This window comes from Trachurus trachurus (genome assembly GCF_905171665.1).
Source record: "Trachurus trachurus genome assembly, chromosome: 16".
NCBI lineage: Eukaryota > Metazoa > Chordata > Actinopteri > Carangiformes > Carangidae > Trachurus > Trachurus trachurus.
Genome location: NC_139902.1, coordinates 14129420 through 14149206, shown reverse-complemented (window position 1 = coordinate 14149206; position 19787 = coordinate 14129420). Strand labels below are relative to the sequence as shown.

General features: G+C 41.4%; 2 protein-coding genes across 3 annotated transcripts; one reads left to right on the top strand and one right to left on the bottom strand.

Moving 5' to 3' along the window:
* Window positions 1-594: 594 nt before the first annotated feature.
* Window positions 595-4126, bottom strand: ino80e (INO80 complex subunit E). Of its 2 annotated transcripts, none has more exons than XM_083989916.1 (8): window positions 4087-4126; window positions 3681-3763; window positions 3515-3585; window positions 3365-3417; window positions 3179-3260; window positions 2595-2712; window positions 2150-2248; window positions 595-1695 (listed from the first exon to the last, which is right to left on the bottom strand). In XM_083989916.1, the coding sequence occupies exons 2-8, from the start codon at window positions 3759-3761 to the stop codon at window positions 1489-1491; spliced, it is 711 nt and encodes a 236-aa protein (XP_083846042.1). In that variant the 5' UTR covers window positions 3762-3763; window positions 4087-4126; the 3' UTR covers window positions 595-1488. The 2 variants fall into 2 exon arrangements, with proteins under 2 accessions (XP_083846042.1, XP_083846043.1); XM_083989917.1 differs by having other exon boundaries at window positions 4008-4106.
* LOC310999474 (zinc-binding protein A33) lies at window positions 3600-8754 on the top strand. The gene is made up of 7 exons (XM_083989914.1): window positions 3600-3611; window positions 5565-5639; window positions 5922-6017; window positions 6121-6354; window positions 6956-6978; window positions 7184-7299; window positions 7380-8754. Exons 2-7 carry the CDS (start codon window positions 5574-5576, stop codon window positions 7931-7933), a joined length of 1089 nt encoding a protein of 362 aa, XP_083846040.1. The 5' UTR covers window positions 3600-3611; window positions 5565-5573; the 3' UTR covers window positions 7934-8754.
* The last annotated feature ends 11033 nt before the right edge of the window (window positions 8755-19787 follow it).

Here is a 19787-nt window from a genome sequence, read left to right as displayed (position 1 = left end):
GGTCTGCATTCCCAAACAAACGTCTCTATGTGAGTTTAGTCATTTGATTAACTCACTCCTGTTGTATATTGTTCTTGGTAAAACACAAACCTCTGAAAGCGCTTTATCAGTTACTTTGAAATGTGGCTTGATAAAACTGAACTTCAGACTGGAAAATGAATATCAGAGATTTAAAAAGAACAACGTCTTCATTAAAGCTTAATCCAGACAGTGTCACGGTCATGGGTCACTGTGTCACCCAGGGTGCAGCGTCTCTTGAAATCTCTCCCCCTAGACACAACACACTTGTCTTTCTTTGCAACTCTTCTTTCCTAATATCAGTGCCGTGCCTGTTGGGACACGATGTTGGCCAACTCTTCTTCATGAAATCGTTACGCAGCAAAAACAGCAATTGGCATACATTCCCATGCTCCTGGGTATGTGCAAGAGTGAGCAGAAGAAATATCTGGCGCTCCCTGTGAGATCTGGAATAGGTGGAATCTGGCCAGGCTGCGTTCATGTTGCTTCAGGGTCCCTGCAGGTTTCTGTCAAAAGTGGCTTTAGGATTCCTTTCCAGGCAAAGAAAACCATGGAACAAAATTATAGTGGCTTTTACACTGGCTTTGTTTATTCATATGAATAAGAATGAATGTTGTCAGTACTGACATCCTGGATACAATGCAGACTGCAGCATACCTCAGTGACTGTCGCTCTGGAATTACAGTTTTAGGGCGTGAACCCTTGGGTGGGGCATCCAGCCTTTCTATAAAACATGTTTCACACTTCCACAGCTTTATACACACCTACGATGAGTGAAGGATGAAATATTTTAGACGAACACAAAACAGCATTGACCGACTCTTTTAGGCAAAAATGGCTCCTGCAGCAAACCTGACAAATCATTGCACTTAAAACATAAACCATTAAGTCCTCTAACATGATACTAGTTTCGTTCTGACCCACATAGTTGACGGTTGACATATAATGTATATCAAGAATTTTGATTTGATGATCTAGCATTACAAGTAGAAATGCCAGGTGTCAAATTTGCCTGTAACAAGCAAACAAGACTCAACGTTTTAACTATCACTATTATACTAACTCAGCTTTAATGATTGTTGGACAATGGAAGACAAATAGTTGTGCACACACTACAGTTGTGCACTGCAGGACTGTTTAGACAAAATATGATCAGCAGGCAGTTTGAAACTAAAAGTAAGTGGCTGTTGATTTTTCTTAAAAGCATTCAAACTGAATTTCTGTCACAGATTTAATTCTTAACATAATATATGAAGAATGTCTGTGGGAGATATTTGTGACAGCAGCGCTGCTGTGAAGTGACAGCCCACAGGGGGGAGCTTGGCCTCCATTTTGAAAACATGGAGTGGGCTGCTGAACAGAGAAACTCCACAGTCAGTCACATTCCCCTGTCTTTTCCTGTGGCACACACACACACACACACAACCTTTTCCAATCTCTGCTCATAAAAATATCTCAACACACTCAAGTTTACTCGTTGGGAATGTCAATAACTAGCTCGGCCTCGTCTCCCTCCCCTCTGTCTTCATCTCCTCTGTCGCTGTCTCCGTCGCTCTCCCCCTCCTCCTCAGCTGCATCTCCGCTAAGCATCTGTCTGGGAACCCAGTTGAAGGGGCCGCTTGCTGTCGCAGGGGCTGCAGGGGCTGATGGGTAATTCGCTGCCATTGGGGCAACAACCTGAGGACGTCGGGAAGAAACAAACATGTTAGAAATGACAGAGAGAGAGAGAGATGGAGATTATGATGCAGGAAGGAGGCGTCTGGATGGATGACTGCATCACAGATGTACAGAATAAATCAGCATAAGCATGTAGCGTGTACATGACCTTACAGGCATACTGTCCAGACTGTCATTTTAACTGAGGGCCAAACTAAAAAATACTAAGAGGGCTGAATTATTTTACATAATCAATGTTTTGATACGTCATTGCTTCAGAATACATTGTCTAATGATCAATTTTACGTTAATAATAAGCTATTATATTAAAACCTGCCACAGTGCAACAAATAAAATTAACCAATATTGAATTTTTCCTCATGGAGAACAAAACAAACATTTTCACTTCCTTGTATCTGTATCTATATTATCGTTATCTATGACTATCCCATTTTTCTGTTTTCCTCTCTCTCACCTTCCCCGCAGTCTCTTTCTTGTTTTTTGGCGCCTTTGTTTTTCTCTCTTTCTTCATTCGTTCAGCTGGGGGAGCCAAATACTCTGGTGGGAAGGGCATCTGCCCAACACGCACGCAGCCCCCAATTTGCCAAATGACCACACGTACACACATGCACACAGGCATAGGCAAGTCACAAGAAAGACACACAGAAAAACACAAAAAACATACACAGAAGAATGAACAATGCAGGGACAGTGAAGCCATTATTGATGTCAAACAAACAAAAAACAAAAAAAGAGATAAAACAGAGCTATGAATAAAATGACAAAATAATAAAATTATACAAATAATGCCAAATTAAAACAGGGTTTATGTATATGTTTGCTGATGAGGAGATGATAATAAAAGCAATGTTACTGTTTCTGGTCACAATTAGATATCAGAGAGTGAGATGGAAACTCACAGTGTTGAGGTAGGGTCCAGAGCCTGATGACTGTAGGGGATTTACACCAGGACGGGACAGCAACGAGAGATGAGGGGAGGAGGATGAAGGAAGACACGCCCCCGGACTATTTCTCCGCCTAAAAGGAATATGTGAGTAATTAAGGGAATGTGTGGGATTTAACAGAAAGAGAGTCAGATAATGTGTTTCTCTGTGTTTTGGCCTCCTGTCCACACAAATCCAGTCATTCGCTAAACTTGACTCTAGTGAAACTCAAGTAACATAAATAGACTTTTTTAATTACAGGTACCTAAAGGTTTGTATTGACTTTAGTGCCAGTTCTGTTTGGTTACTAGACAAGATTAAATAGTAGATTGAAGCCCTTTTAACCATTTTACCCAATCCTCTCGAGACAACATATTTGAGAGATTTCATCGAATATTATGCCATTTATTATAATAGGATTATGTACTACTAGTTGATTTATCATTGTGTATAATACACATTCATATTGACAGGATGTTTATGACTCAAGCAATTCATGCACAGTCCACATGGGCTACAGTCTAATGTCTGAATTGTATGTAATAATTCCCCCAACTTACTTCTTTGCTCCATCACGTTCCCGTTCCCTCTCTCTGGGACCTTCTCCTTCACTGTTTTCTGATGACACTGTTGCATCTGAATCTAGGTGATAAGATAGGAAAATTGGTCAAAACCTGTACACATGACACGGTGAGTGTATGACAAGAGAAATGTTCACTGATCAACAAATGTGGTTTCACACCGACCTGAGGAGTCCTCATCTACCCTCTCATACTGTAGCAGTCGGTCCAGAAGGAAGCTGCAGATGTGAATGAGATTGTTGTTGGTTACTACACGCGGGTAACGTTGTTTATCACTTTTATTCACCTTCATGTTCACACACAATGTTCAGTCACCTTTTGTCCCTGGAAACTTTGAGGAGTTTTCTCTGTGCTCTCCTCAGCTCCTCCTGAAAACACTCCTGCTCCTGGAAAAGGAAACCAAGCAGCCGAGGTGAGACACGGACTGAGACTGTATGTTTTTGTAAACGATCGCCTGAATGTTACGGATGTATATACTCACGTAGACAAGAAATTTTAACTTTCTCTTCAGGTTTTTGTATTTCCGCTTGTAGTCAACTTCGACGTCCGCTTGACCGTTCATTTCTGAAACAAGGCACACAAATGACCCATAAAACCTACCGTGAGAAAACAGTTGTTTTTTTAATATACCGAATGCAATTTACATAACATGATCTGTTTGTTAGGAAAGCACGGTAATACTACAGTGGATGCTAATAACTAATGGGCTGGATGCTAAACTAAGCTAAGCTAAAGATAAACGTTGGTTTTCACAGCTAGCGGGCTAAAGATACAAAACTGCAGGTCTCAGCAGCTCTGGAAAACATACCCAGAGATTTATCGCAAATGTGAAAACATGATTCAGATCAACTTTACGGACGCTTTTATCCAAGAAAACCCACTGATACCTCTCGTTTGAGTCTGTCTGTGCGACGCTTGTTTACTGTCGTGACGTGACGTCATATCCATGCGTCGCGATGGGCGGACCATTTTAAAAAATATAAATATATTTATTTTTATGTATAAATATTTAATATCATACAGAGGTACAAAGGCAGAGGTCATTAAGTGCACTTTTTTTTTATTTGTTAATTTAATACCAACCTAACGTCTGACTGACAAGCCGGTAAAATCCAATTTATGTGGATTTTATGGGACAAACAAAAACAAGAAACAAACAAAAAAACCTAAAATTGCAATTCCAAATTTAAGAGATAAATTTGTAAGATACGATAGGCAGTCTTGGTGCGCCACTGCAGGAGTGGCTGCTCATGCTTCCATGACATCATGCAGCTGGTCTTTGTGTTTTATTGAATCATCCTGTCAGTGTCCCCTCCACCTGCCGCATAGCCTACTGTAGTGCACTGAGTATGCAGCTCAACCTTAGCTCAGCACAGGCACTTGCCAGGATCCAGCACAATGAATTATAGATGAGGAACATTTGCAGAGATGAGTAATGCCGCTTCAGTGCACATACCCACAGCCAGACCCCCGTGTGTGTCTCGGTTTGTGGGTGGGGAGGAAGAGACATGCAGGCAGAGACAAAGAAAGATGTAGAGAAATAAAAAGTTTAGTTGGCTGTTTAAAAAAAGAAGAAGAGGCTTTTGGCTGGGTAGTGGGGCGCAGATTTAGCCCTTGGAGAAAATAGAGCAGAAATGCTGACTGTCCATTTAGAGACAGTGGCAGCAGAATAGCTAAACCACATCCTTCGATACTGCTATCAAAGCAAGCATTTTAAATTGCTGCACTGGATCCTCTCACACCCACAGACATTAGAGAGTGACCTTGCAAAAAATAAACATCTATTTGTCTCCCTTCCAGGCAAAACAACTGCTAGGCTACTGATATGAAACACAATATCTGACTGACTGACTGACCGCCTCTCTCCACCGCCAGATTCTTCTTTCCAAACACATGGCAGACAAAAATAGACTCCTCTGTGCCTGCTGCCATAAATCGCTATAGCCAGCCATCCAGCCAGCCATCCAGCCAGCCAGCAAGCCCCCTTGGCAGCTCCAGTCATCTGCCTTCTGCCCACCCCTCCCATATCTCTCCTCTACATTTAAAGGATCCATATAACCTACACAAGTCAGGCTGTGGCTACTGATCTGTGCTTGTCAATACATTTCCTCGTTAATTTTCTGTTTGGATGTATGTCCCTGTTGCTCTATTAATCTAACCATAGTTTGGCTGTTGTTTTCACTGTGCTGGCATGCGCTTTTCCCCCCCTCTCACTCACTCTTTTTTTCTCTCCCTCTCCCTCTGTGTATTGCTACGCTTTCCTGTCCTTCACTTTGTCCCTCCCTCTTACTCCCGCCATCAACCTTTATGGGACTTTCTCAATAGGTCTCTCAATTTCTGTTTCGTCTTTTTTTTTTTTTGGCAGAAAACTGGAATGTACCAAAACCACACCAAAGACACCAACAACAACTACAATAAAAGTCTACTTGCTGATTACAAGGTAAGCCTCGTGTTATATTTTTCACCTGCTGTTGTGTGAAGTGCAGCTGTCTAAATTTTCTGAGTATTTATTTGATAGGTCACATTTGATGATAAGAGAAACTCAATATGGACGATATTAAATCAAAAATATTTTATTTTCCGTGTTCTCAATTCTCTTTCTCTTGTGTGTGTGTGTGTGTGTGTGTGTGTGTGTGTGTGTGTGTGTGTGTGTGTGTGTGTGTGTGTGTGTGTGTGTGTGTGTGTGTGTGTGTGTGTGTGTGTGTGTGTGTGTGTGTCACAGCAAAAGCTTATCCAGGCTATTAAAAGAATCAAGCATGAGGTAGATGAGTGCAGAGAAGAAGAGAGAGAGACGTACATAGAGTCTGTGGAAGTAGAGGTATTGTTGCTCCATTACAAGGCACATTATATACGGGCTATAAATAAACTTAGTAGCTACTAAACTGCTTTAATTATTCTCCATTTTCCCCCTCATCATTCAGAACAGTTTTGATGGCCTGGGACGAGAAATCAGAGCTGAGTTTCAGAACCTCCATCGTTTCTTGGATGAGGAGGAGTGTAAGGACCTGGAGCGACTGAAGAGGGAGAAACAGAAACAGCTGAAGCAGCTGAAGGAGAGGGAGAAGAAAATAGCAGAGCAAGGAAGAGGCCTGGAGAGAGCAATCACAGTGCTCAACAGCAAACTGACTGAAGATGACAGTCCAAAGCTGCTCAAAGTGAGGAAAAAAGAAAGAATCTGATTATTCCTATCTTTTATCTCACGGCTGACTTTCTGTTAGGTGTATTGATGGGTTGGCATGCATTTGGGCCAAGGGTGAACTTCGGTGTGGGTGGGCAGAGAGGAGGAGGTGAAGAATTGCGTAAAACATTCTGGAAAAGTCCTTGCACAGCAACAGAGCGGGAACGTGTGGGTTTATCCCGTCACTGTTGACATTTCCCAATGCGTTGGACAAAACTCATGTCACTGGTGACTTGACTGGTAAAAATAAATCAGAATCACCGATCCCAGGGCTGCAGAATAAACCTGTTAGGTGCTCTGTGACCTCTACATTGGCACTTATTTGATCACTTACAGACATTGATTGGCTGAACAGTTGACTTGCCTGGTTTTGCAAGTCAAAATCAATTTCTCATTTAAAAGTGGAAGGACAAAAGGCAGTCAGTACATGAGTCACCAACTAGGAATAGACGGTATATGGCAGTCAGAGACAGGAGGCAGCTAATTGGAGGTCTATTGATGGTTTCAAAACCAGCTGTTTTAAAATGCTGTATACATGTTTTCAGCCCAATTTTCCTAAACTGTCTCTCTCATTTCAGGAAATTCAAGATCTTGTAAAAAGGCAAGTTTCCTAATAGGATGTTTTTACAAATCTGTTTTTATTCACTCACTAATTAGCATTAAGCTTCTGTTCATGTGTGCTTGTCATTTCCTCTTACTCCTGTTAATGAATCCTGCCCCTAAATCCTCTCTTCCATGTGTCTTGCATGATTTATATTCTGTCATCCATCATTTAATCCTTAGCTTTGCCAATTTTGTCCAAGCAGGTCTCAGGTCAGCTTCATTCCTCCAGCGGAGGTGGACACTGAGGTGCGCTCCGGACAGTTTGTGGGGCCCATCCAGTATAGAATATGGAAGCATATGAAAAGCTGCCTCTACCCAAGTACGTGTGTTTTGTTATCCAGTTTGTCATTCAAAACAACAGCAGAGTATATACCTAATATAATTTCTGTTTACCCACAGATATTACATCATTGACCTTTGACCCTGAGACAGCCCATCCCAACCTGTCCCTGTCCCAGTCGTGCACCTCAGCATGGTTTGAGGAGGATAAAGACACAACAGACATTGAGCTCAACCCACGACGGTTCCACTACTATTACTGTGTGTTTGCTCATCAGTGCTTCACCACAGGGCGTCACTACTGGGAGGTGGAGGTGGGTCATAAGACAGCGTGGAGGTTGGGTGTGGCACGGGAAGATGTTTCCAGAGGGGAGATGGCTGCTACCGGCACGTCCAGTGGCCTCTGGACCCTGGCCCTGAAGGGCGGATCCATCATGGCCTGCACCGACCCAAAACCCATCAAAATCAAAGTGTCTGTCCTGCCTGTCCGCATCGGCGTGTTCTTAAACTGTGATAGGGAGGAGGTGTCTTTTTATAATGCTGTTACCATGGCGGCCATTTACACCTTCACCATGGGAACAGTATTGGGTCCTCTGTTTCCCTTCTATAACCCATGTGACACAGATGATGGGAAGAACACAGCGCCAATGAATATGTTTACCCCATCACTGTAATAAGAACTATTAGTTTGAGCACTTATGGTCCAGTACACATGGTCAACATTACTATTCAGAGCAGATTTATAGCTTAATGACTACTGCTTGTTGATCAAAAGCTAAGTAATAGGTAACTATTCCTACATTAGTTTATTATTTGAGCAATTTTTCATCAAAACAAGACATTTGAAGCCATCAATTCTGGGAGTGTGTTTCACTATTTTCTAGACAAAGCATCAAATTTATTGATATGGAAACAATAATCAATGATAAAAAATCATTGCCAATTACATTGTTATTACAACTTGTTGTAAGAGTGTTTTAAATAGAGAATCTGCAAATTAAATACTTACCGAAACATTTAAAAGTTGCTACTGGACCTACCAATGATTGGCTGTGTAATTTTAATGTATTTCTTCTCATTTTAAAGATATTACTTGAATTCTTTTTTTTTTTTTGTTAGATTTGGCAAAATCCATGTAGCCTATTTGAATGAGATGCTTCAAATACATCTTGAACTCAGTTGTACTGAAAAGAGCACAAGAAGACAAAGCATGAAAGATGTAACCTGTACTCAGTGTGGAGCTTCAGGTCTATAGCAGGTGTTAGCAACATTACGATGTTACCTTTGGCCTGTTTATAAATATCTTTGTTGTGCCTGTTCTGCTCTGACATATCCTGGCATGGTTATGGAATTTGCATGACCTGGGGTGAGAAAGTGGTGCGTGACACTCAGAACAAGTGATGGCTGACACTGTGAGAGATAAGCGTCTGAGCTGTGAGACTACACAGCCCTCCTGTGAGTTTGTGGTGTAGGGAAAACAAACACAACAGCACAGCAAATGTCATAATCTTTTGTTTATTCTTAGTATTCCTTTAGACATGAAATAAAGAAAAGAATTGTCTTTACAAAACATCTGTGTGAAGTGTTGTGCAAAAAGGGAGTAAAGAGAAAACATGAGGAACGTCACACCACACCCAGGCCAGAACAGCAGAAGTAAACAGAGAGGATCAGGGCAGAGACAACTACATAGTGCAAGTAGTGCCAGTGGTATTAACAGTAGTGATTTCTATTAGTGGTTATCAGAGGTGGATATGAAACCAGAATCCCTCTGGTACCTGTTAGATATAATAAGTCCAATTCCACTAGACTGAGCCTTCTATGAGATGCTCATAATGTGTAAACCAAAGGCTCGTGCTGCCCACTAATGCACTCTCTGCCTCTCTCGCTTCCCTACTCACTCTGAGTGGCTTGGTATTACAATCACTGACAATACTCAGTAGTGGTGGTGCATGGAAATGCTGTTTTAGCAGTCTCTCCTCAGCTGCTCATCACAATATAACTCTCAGGGTTACTCACACAAAGCTTAGTCATTCATCGGCCGACATCGAGAGTTCCCTCACATACTCTGAACTGCGCTACACACTCGATCGATGCGATGGAAAACACCCTCCATCACAAATGAAATTCCTCATGCTACACATAATCATCTGGGAAACCTGGAAGTCAGACCTTCACCGTTGCTCTCAACATTCTCATACAATATGTCACACACATGTCCTGCACATTATCATATCATAGGCCAGTCAGTGAGATCGCTTTGTTCAGTCACATGTGCAAACAGCATCCTATATCTGTGAATACCCTACCTACTTATTAAGAAAAAGGTGCCATTAGAAGTGTCGGCAAACAACAAGAGTACAGACCGACTATCCAATACACATTTTAGGCACTAAAACAAATCAGAATCAGAATCATTCAAATATCTCAAAGTTACAATATCGTTTACATTTTTTTTTCTGTTTTCTTTGTGGTTTTCAACACATTCACACACAGCACTTGTTTTTGTTCACATTGCAACACTAAGCAGGCACATGGATACCTTACTCACAACAGATGGAGAAGCTCACATGAAAGAACAATAGTTTCATTCTGTACAAACACACACACACACACACACGCTTTAGTCATAAATCAATCACACTTACGCACAGGTGCATAATGGGCATACGCACTTAGAACACACAGATCCCCAGCTCACAATGATGGCAACATTGAAACATCGCGCCTCTGGTCACACACACACACACACACGCACACACACACAACAACAACAACAACTTTAGGACAACAAAAGCCTGTTGTTTAGGACATGTTGTGGGCATGCTGCGGTCACTGCTTTAAGTGGCATAGGTTAACATTTTAATACAATATGTAAATACTGTGAGAGATAGTGTAAGATGTGAATATCATCAGGTTGGAATGGCTACAATAGCGGATAATTGATCTAAAAAGATCTAATATAGTCTCGATGGATTTTTACAATATTTTGTTCTTAAATTAGTTCAAGACGTTAGTGAATATTAGTGTAAATAGTATATAGTATGTTATGTGTATATATTCTTTATTCTGGATTTAAGGTTGGTGAGAAATTTAAATTAGTTTTCTTTTTTTATTACAATAATCGTACTATACCCTAAAAACATTCAGCCTTAAGGGGTTAAACTGGCGTACACATGCAATATTTACAAGGCTGGAGTGTGTGTGTGTGTGTTTTATTTACCTCAGTGTAATGTACAGTATTATATGTCTGTATAAAGACCATTTTCAGTATTGCCAAAATAGGTGTGTGGTTCCTTCACAGATCCAGGCTGGAAAATAGGCATATCAACAGTTTTTAATGATCTAATCCTTGGATTGCCTTTGTTCATTTTCAATACATGTGACCTGAAAGTCTGATGCTATATGTCTATCTTTACCCCGAGGCACCTTGATTTTTGTTATTATTTTTTTTGTAGTTTTACTTTATTTATTATATTGATTTCAGTATCAAATCCTATGGCTTGACATATCTCAGATATCGATTTACTTGTAAGAAAAATCTATTAGTCAGGAAAACTACTGAGAAAGGCCAGTTGGTTTTTGATCCTTCTGCTTCCTACAATTTAAAGACGTTTTACCGATTAAACTAACGTGTCTGTCTTATTGTGCTTTTCTCAAAAATCCAAAATGCTTCTTGTTCATTTCAGTGCATCAAACTGTTTTTGTTTCAGTTGTCAGTTAAAACATGAGGTAGAGACATGCATTTTGTCACATGAAAACTGTATCTGCACACCTCCTCTTTACCATACAAGTTTCAACTAAGAGTTCACTGAACATCCAACCTCCAAACTCACATAGACCAGCTCTGAACAAACAATGTTGTGGTAATGGTAAAGGCCTCATAGGACTATTTTGGAGACATTATAGATGTTAGGCTTTCAACATTTCAGGAACTACTCTCCAACATTGGCAAAGGAAAAAACAAAACACATACATTTTACACTAAATAGCTAAGTGAAGAAAGGGAGGGGGAGAGTGAGGGGAGGAAAGAATACAGAGGCTCAAGGGAGGAGTGGCAGACAAAGCCTTGACAAAAGAAGGCAGGAACAAAGTAATGACAATAAAAAACAAAACAAAGGAATGAGTAAAGACTTTCATTCAGTATTTCACCTGTGGAAAGCCCAACATACAGGAGGAACGTTGTGGTCCCGATAACTGCCTGGAGTTTCTGCTGCCATGAGCTTCCTATTCTAATCGTAAGAGTAATGAGATTTTGTTGAGCCACTGAAAAAAATCCAGATCAAAGAGAATAAAACGGTTGATCTGGACTTGAGGGATCAGTCTGCAAAAAGCAGTTTAATCATCTGAGATATCCACTTTGGATCTGAAACTCAATATCACAGACTATTAATAGTCAGGTTAGGATTATTAATATATTTCCTTGTGTGGCTTAAACTATGCAGAACTATTTTTGTTTTTGCTATAGGTTAATGTTTCTGATGTTTCTGAAGCATATGCAGCGTAAGCAACATCCACATTTTCACTATGTACAAAATGGCAACAACAGGATGTGGTATAAGTAACCAAAAGGGCTTTTCTGTTTTGATTAGGTCCAATCAAAAAAAATGTCATTGCGCATTTTAGTATGTTTGATGCATGCATTTTGTCTGTTTTATTAACATGCTCGTAGGGAAACAGGCATCTTCATAGGAAAGGATGGTTAGTTAGGGTCAACTAAGGAATTCTAGTTCGTCCTTGTATTAATAAAATCTTGTAAACTTTTCTGGGTACCTCATTATGTTAGAAAAGACCTTATTTGGGGTTAACAGATAAGTTGTAAACACTGCAGGGGATTTCATTTGAAGTCTGGCAGTTTTACTGTGAAGCTACCAGAAAAACAAAACCAAAGACAAAAAACAACACCAGCACCACCTAAACTATCACTACCAGTACAACTAAATATTTAACAATCAACAAGCCGCAATTGTTACGTGAAGTTTTTCTGAATCAGAAAGTCTCAAAGGTTAGGTGTTAGTAACAGACAAGTGAGATACCATAATCAAGGTTGTGTTCAGACATTAGAAATGTTAAACCAAAGCCCTCACCCTAGTTTCAGTGGTTTCTTCAACATTTGGTAGGGGGTGCTCGATTGTCTACAGTGGTGGGACATGGAAAAGATTTGTGGGGCTTCCCTTGTGTTTTTGCAAGGGCAGTTCTCAGGTGGTGGCTGAATCCTCAGCCACAGTGCCATCTTTGCTGGCCTCTAATACGGTGTCACCAGATTTCAGCTCCACTTCGGGGGTTTTAGGCGGGGCTACCTTTGGACCAGAGTCTCCGATAACATCAGCATGATCTGGGCTTGGTTTGGAATCTGGACCTGGCTCAGGTGTACCGTTGGTGATAGGTTCTGGTGTGGTCGGTTTCGGGGGCTCAGGTGTGGGAGTTAGGGCACTCTTACTTTCTGGGGTTGGGGCTTTAGGGGAAGCTGGTTTAGGCTCTGGGCTTGGGCTGGGTGCAGGCTTTGGATCAGCGGGACTCAGACGAGCCTTGGGCTCAGGGCTCGGGGCTGGGCTAAGCTTAATTTCCTCTGGTTTGGGCACATCCAACTTTGCTTCCATGGGCTGATCGGGGGTTTTCTTGATCTCAGGTGATGGGCTGGGTTTAGTTTCAGTGACTGGACTGGGTTTAATTTCCAGAGCTGGTGGAGCGCTTGGCTTGGATTCAGCAGCAGATGGTGGACTTGGTTTGGGTTCAGTAGCAACAGAGATGCTTACAGCCTCAGAGTCGGGGATTTGATCGGGGGCATCAGTGTCAGTGTCCAGCGGGAGGGCGGTGTTAAAGCCAACACCAGAGTCACTGGTCTCTAGGTTCCCGATTCCAACCTCTTTAGAGGAAACCTCCAGACCCTGAGTTCAGACAGAGAACAAGGCAAATTACAGTCACTTGCGGAGCAGCTTTGTAGGACGAATCAATCCACAGTGCTTGACACAATATAGGAAGACAAGATATAAGAGCCATACATGGTGATATAAAAGAAACATGTCCTTTGGATTTTAAAAGGATGAAAAGATAATATACAAGATAAGATAAAAAGATAATAATAGGTAAAAATTGGGTAAGAGTGGGGGATAAAGGTCACAGCACAGGTATAGAACGGTGCAAGATAATAGGGAATAGACCCAAATATAATAAAAGGCAGCAGCGAACAGAAAAGTTTTCAGCCTTGATTTAAAGGAACTGAGAGTTGGGTAGACCTCAGGTTTTCTGGGACCTTACTTCAAATTAGTCTCACATAGCCAGACCTGTCTCCACAGCACTGTAGCTCCAGATATGTGGTGGGTAATATCTGAATGCTGCTTCTTTGAGTTTAGCTTTGACTTTGCGGACGGTACAATGGACCTGCCCCAGAAGATCTGAGATGTCTGTACAGTTCGTAACATAGCAGCAGGTCAGGGATGTATTTTGGCCCTAAAGCATTTGGTGCTTTATAAACCAACAGTAATATTATACAATCAACTGTCTGTCACACAGGAAGCCACTGCAAAGATCTGAGACCTGGACTGATGTGATCTTCTCTCTTGTTCTTAGTGAGGACTCTAGCAGCAGTATTCTGAATAAACTGCAGCTGTCTGAACGCAGAAAACAGCATACAAATGGAGACATGATTAAAACCTCTCAAAGATGCACTTTTAAAAGATAGACACCACATACACTTACTTTAATGTCCACCTCAGTGCTTTGAGATTTCTCGGTGGTGTCAGCCTGGGAATGCTTTGATTCCTCACTAAGTTTGGTGATGTTCTTCACCACCTGTGAAGAAATGCAAAGAAAAACAAAACAGCATCAGGGCACACATCAACAGCAGCAGCAGCAGCAGCAGCACATTGTCAGACACGTATTTGTCTCTCCAACCTGTCTGAAGGCCTCTCCCTCGTCCTCTTTACCAGCGTTCTGGGCAATCTTCTCCAGGGCAGCAGCCCTCTTAGCCCTCTTCTTCACCTTGACCAGACAGGACAACAGGCAAACCAGCAGAAGGAAAACCAGCAGGCCCAACAGGGCGATGATGGCCACATACAGTGACTCCAGCTTGTAGGCTACATGGTGGCACAGTGGGAAGAGAGAGAGAAGGACATGAGTGGGAGAGTAAATAATTCAACTGTTTTTTCATTGACGTATTGAAATTCCAATGCAGGAATGACAGATGACAAAAGAAAGGGAATATGTTTAGTATTTAGCTTATAAACCAAGTCTTTTGGCTCCTCTATTTCTTGACATCAGCTAACAGTTGTCACAGCAATATTATCCCATTTATCAACCATTCCTCTCCTCCTTACGTTGTACTCCCAGGTGGATCGTGGACACAGTGAATCCCAGCATGTCAGTAATTTTGAACTGGCCTGCATCTGCACCTGTGACCTGATCTAGAAAAATGAATGAACCCTCCAGAGAGAGACGGTCGTTGAGACGAAGCTCCTCTAGAGCCTAGAATGCAAAAACAAACATGACTCTCTTTAACATCAAAACACTGAATCATGACAGGACAGCATACATAAAACATCAGTGAATGTGGTCAAAGATAAAAGAATATAAACACCACTTGTAACAGTTGCTTAAAGGCTTTAACTCTGAAGTAATACTGAGTTAAATGTCCATTAGCAGATTTTATTAGATATAATCGTAATCGTCTTACAATTCTTCTAAATCTTGTAAATGCTTTTGATATATAATTATATATATGTAATATGATATATTTATATACAAAATGAAACCTTCATATGTTTTCTTGGGGTTATAAAATCAACTAAATAAATGAAAGGGAAAGGGCAAAGAGAGCTTCCGTTATAAATGATACCCATTTTTGTTGTTATGGTGATTGATGAAGGAAGCAAATAATCACATAAGGGGTGGGAATAAAGATAAATGAGGGGCTCCAGTTACACTTGTGAATTCTCCCTTGTCCAGCAGCAGATGGGTTGTGGAGTCACGGTCAGACGTGTAGTAGAGGTGGACCAAGGAGCTGTTGAGAATCAGGTTGATCTTCAGTCTTTTACCGTAAGGCAGGGTCACAAAGTTTTGGTGCTCTGAGACACAGAAAGATGAAGGGGAAGGGAAGATGGAGAATAAATAACATCACAGCTCTGTTTACAGGTCCATTAGATCATCTAAGATACATTAGCCTGTGAGAGCCCATTAACATTTAGGTCTTTAAAAAGCCATTATTGCACACAAGAAAAGCACAACAACGGAACTACAACAACAACAACATCCTGATGGGAGCTGTTGGTCATTTAAATAAGTCCAAGCATGACAGGAGAGAGCGCATCATCTGTCTTCATCTGTCCTCTCACCCTTGACGTTGAGACACACTTTCCTTTGGATAACACCATCGGCATCCCTGACAGTGTAGCTACCCTCATCTGCACCGGTGACAGCGCTGAGGGTGACGTGGCGATCGTTGACGCTGATGCGGCCCACGTAGCCCTCCCTGGACAAGCCTGCGTTGGTTAGCAGCACCAGCGCCGGTCTGCAGGAGAGAAAGTCAAAAGAGGCTGAACTTTGCTCAACCTCTCCTGGTAATTCTGTAACGGCCTGTCACAGTACATGCATATCACGGTGGGAAAATGTCATTACACATTCTCTTAGATTCAAATATCAGAGTAATTTTGTTGACTCTACCTGGAGGTCATGTTGGCCTCCACAGCAATGGACCTGTACTCCAGGGTGATGGGAGGCGTCACCCCCAACAGTGGAATATGGTAGTTGTCTCCATATTTAATGACTTGCTCGTTGGAGCAATCTAGACAGTAAAAGGAGGGTGGTAAACATTTTGCTCTTGAGTTAATGGAAGAAGCAGCAGTAATTACAGTAGATAGGAAATGGCCTGACATGTAAGGAGTGAAAAGAGAGAGAGAGAGTGTTTGCTTCAGGTGAAGGAAGAAAAGATCGAAGAAGGATGGGGGGAGGAGGGGATGGTTTGGCAGATGTGGCGAAAAGGGGACAGATTGCAGGGAAACAGAAGGAGCAGTGATCCAAAAATATCAGACTAGCTGCAATGAAAGGGTAGGGGTACGAACCAAGCAGAGGGAAAGACAGTAAAGACTAGATAAAGACAGGAAAGCAGCAGGGAGGTAAGGAGAGGGGAGTGGGTTGGCGGTTGAAGAGCTGGCTAATTACTGCCTGGCAGTTCTGGCATACTCTGAGAACACGCACACATACACATACACAGACACACACACACACACACATGCGTATCTTCATCACCTCGCAACACATGACTCCTTCCATATGGTCCATCGTCCACATACTGCTACACTACAGTCTCCTTTATCCACGCTGGGTTTGAGCCCACTCAAACTGTGCAGGTGGAGTCATTTCATCTTTCTCTCACATTTTTGTTTACGTTTGTAATTTCATCAGAATTTGCTGGGCAGCGTGATGAGTCAACACAGCTGCAACTTGTAACACTCACAGGACAAACAGGACGTGGAACTGTGAGGTTTATCAGGCCGTTCACTGCACTACAGAGGAAATGACACTGCATGGATATGAGAGGATTATTCTTCATCCTGGAGTTTTAGGTACGATGTCCAGAGGTAATAAATGTAATATTAAAAGTAAAAATCTAGCATGTAAAGTCATTTTTTATCTGTACAAAAATAAATATTCTATGAATTTGAATATTCTGGGAAATTGGTCCCTCTAAGTTTTTAATACATTACTGGAGGAAGACAATAATGTTACTGTCACTTAGTCCATCAAGATGGAGTAAGATGGACAAGATTTTTTTTTTTTTTTTTTTTTACTATTGTTGATGTTTGTTGAATATTATAAGATTATTCAAAGATGCAGCCATATCACTGACTATCTTGACAGGAACCATTTAGAAAATATATATAATATGTAGTTTCACAGGCTCACTGCTTATCCATGCACTCACCGAGTCTGTTGGCACCTCCCCTGGGTGGAGCTGCCCAAATCACCACTAGTTAACAGCTGTAGGACCTTCTGGGAACCCTCCACTGACCCAGCCTTTGATTGGCTATCTTAGACATGGTAGGCCATATATTTGCCTGTAATGTATTCTTTTAAAAATCTCTGCTTGAAAAAGGTCCTGTGGACCGAAACGTTGTCTCTTTTATAATAAAGTTTTTTATAAGTGATTGGACAGTGTGCGGAAGACCCTTTTTTCCTTTGTTGAATATTATAAGATTATTCAAAGATGCAGCCATATAACTGACTATCTTGACAGGAACCATTTAGAAAATATATACTAAAAACAGAAACTTGTGATGTAAAACTGGTTCTAATATGAGTCTGAATTTTAAACCTTCAAGTCCATTACATTTCATTTTAGTGCTGTGAATTGAAATTCAAGCTGTACCCGTGAGAGTGATATATGTCAGTGAAGGCACTTCATTATCTTTCCTAATGTGTCATCCAGTACCTCGGACTATAAGAGTGATGCGTTTTGTGTCCTCCGGCTTATCTGGATTCTTCACTGTGTACACGCCCTCGTCTCCTTCACCCACAGCGTCTATAATGAGGTGGCTGAGGTGGCGGTTGAGTTTGGTCCGATTGTTGACCACAACGCCGCCCTGCATCAGGACCACATCAGACGCCCTAGGAGTGGACCTGTTCTGAAATGTGACCTCCAGCCAGAGCGAGGGCAGCATGATGTGAAAGTCCTCTCCGTGGAACAAGGTCATGTCCTCGTCCACTGGAATTACACATTAGGACAAAGGAAGGTGTAAGCATTGACAAACACAAAAGAAGATAAGAAAAGCTCATAAATCATCACTGATGGGTGAGGAGCTAACAGTTACAGTATATCTGATGAACTACACAAGAGACCTACCTTTCACAGGGGCAGAAAGGACTGTGAACAAAGATGAAAGAAAACACAGATCAAAAGTGGCTCCATATTACTTGGACTCTTTCATGCTGTCAGATAAATTTAAGTTCAGTGTCGGAGTTCTTTCCTTCACTATTAAAATGAAGACCTACAGGTTTTTCTACATCATCTACAGAAATTCCTCTTATACCTAAATTACTACACATCTTGTCTATTAGACTAAAGGAGTGTCCCAGCACCACTGGTATTAATATATTCTTCTATTATTCCCTACCTGCAGTGACCATCAAGCTCAGTGTGATCACACTGAGGCTCCCCATCCTGCCGGTGTCTTTGTGTCTAGAAAGAAAAATGAAAGCTGCATTTTTCCATCATATTTGTACACATGAATTTTGTACTTAGACAGGTCTCTGCAGTCTAGACATGGCTTGGACAATCAGTCCTGCTGACATATGCTCAAAGGTACACAAACACACAGAGGCACTTAGAGAAAAAAAATGACAATAGAAGAGACAATAAATTGACAAATTATTCTCAAGTGCTCCACCATTCAGTGATGCCACTATTAATAATCAAAAGTGTAAAATGTTCCTCATGGTATACACATCCTGCTGCAGATATTCAAGAAGTACATTCATCTCTTAGACATAATTTCTCCATTGCTACAATCAATATCAAATCCCAATATGCTAATATGATCCATTGCCAACCCACTCCCCTATTTCCACAACAGCACGTGAAGGTTTCTGAGAAGGATCCTGACTAATTGCAGCTCTGAGGAGATAATTGATGATGCGAATGGCTTTCCTCTGTGCTGAGACATCAGAGGCAACACATCAAGGAGGTTGGCGCAAAAGACACTTTCCTGTGGCTTTCATTTTAAAAGCGCTGGAGGGGATCAGAGGAAAACACCTGCAGTGCTCACAGAGTCAGACAGAGCAGCATCTATGTGGCATGCAGCCAAGGTTATATACCAGAAAAGAATCCTACAAAGTGAAAGAATGCACATCAGCCTCATAATTATTGTATGAATGTTTCATTATTCAAGCAGTGACTTTTAACAGTGTCTTTGAGGTCGGCATTGGCTTTCTTTGTGTCGTTCTTTCGTTTTTATTCCTTGAGGTGTCCTGCAAATACCATTAGGCTACTTAATCACACTAAAAATCTAAAGAAGAAAAACTCCCTGAAGAGACTATCTGCAGACAATCTTGTTGTCCCTGTAAATTCAATTTATCGGCCATTACCTCGAGGTTATTATTGGACTTAAGACATAAAAACAGCCTGTGGGTCAATCTTTGTTTAGAAAGCCAAAGACAGTGTCATTATAATTTAATAACATACCTGAGCTTGATTTTAAATGGGGGCTATGAGTAGATTTATTGGTCAAAGTTACTGTTATTTAAAGGCCATACCAACAGCTATTTTTGTCTTAAAGAGGCCCTTCCCCCCTTTGAAGTGTGTGCACGTTTACCAGGGCCACCTGGCTTTGGATCACAGCCAAGGATTGTCTATTGATTATGTGCTTGAATTTAAATACAGAATAATTCATGACTGACCAGATCAGTCGGATGGTGGTGATAACTGAGTGATGACCGGGCTGCTGAGTTTCCTACAGGAAACATCCAGGTCGAAAACATATCTCTCTCCAGAGCCTGTGATGGTTTCTGAGAAGGATCACGATTAAAAGCAACACAGAG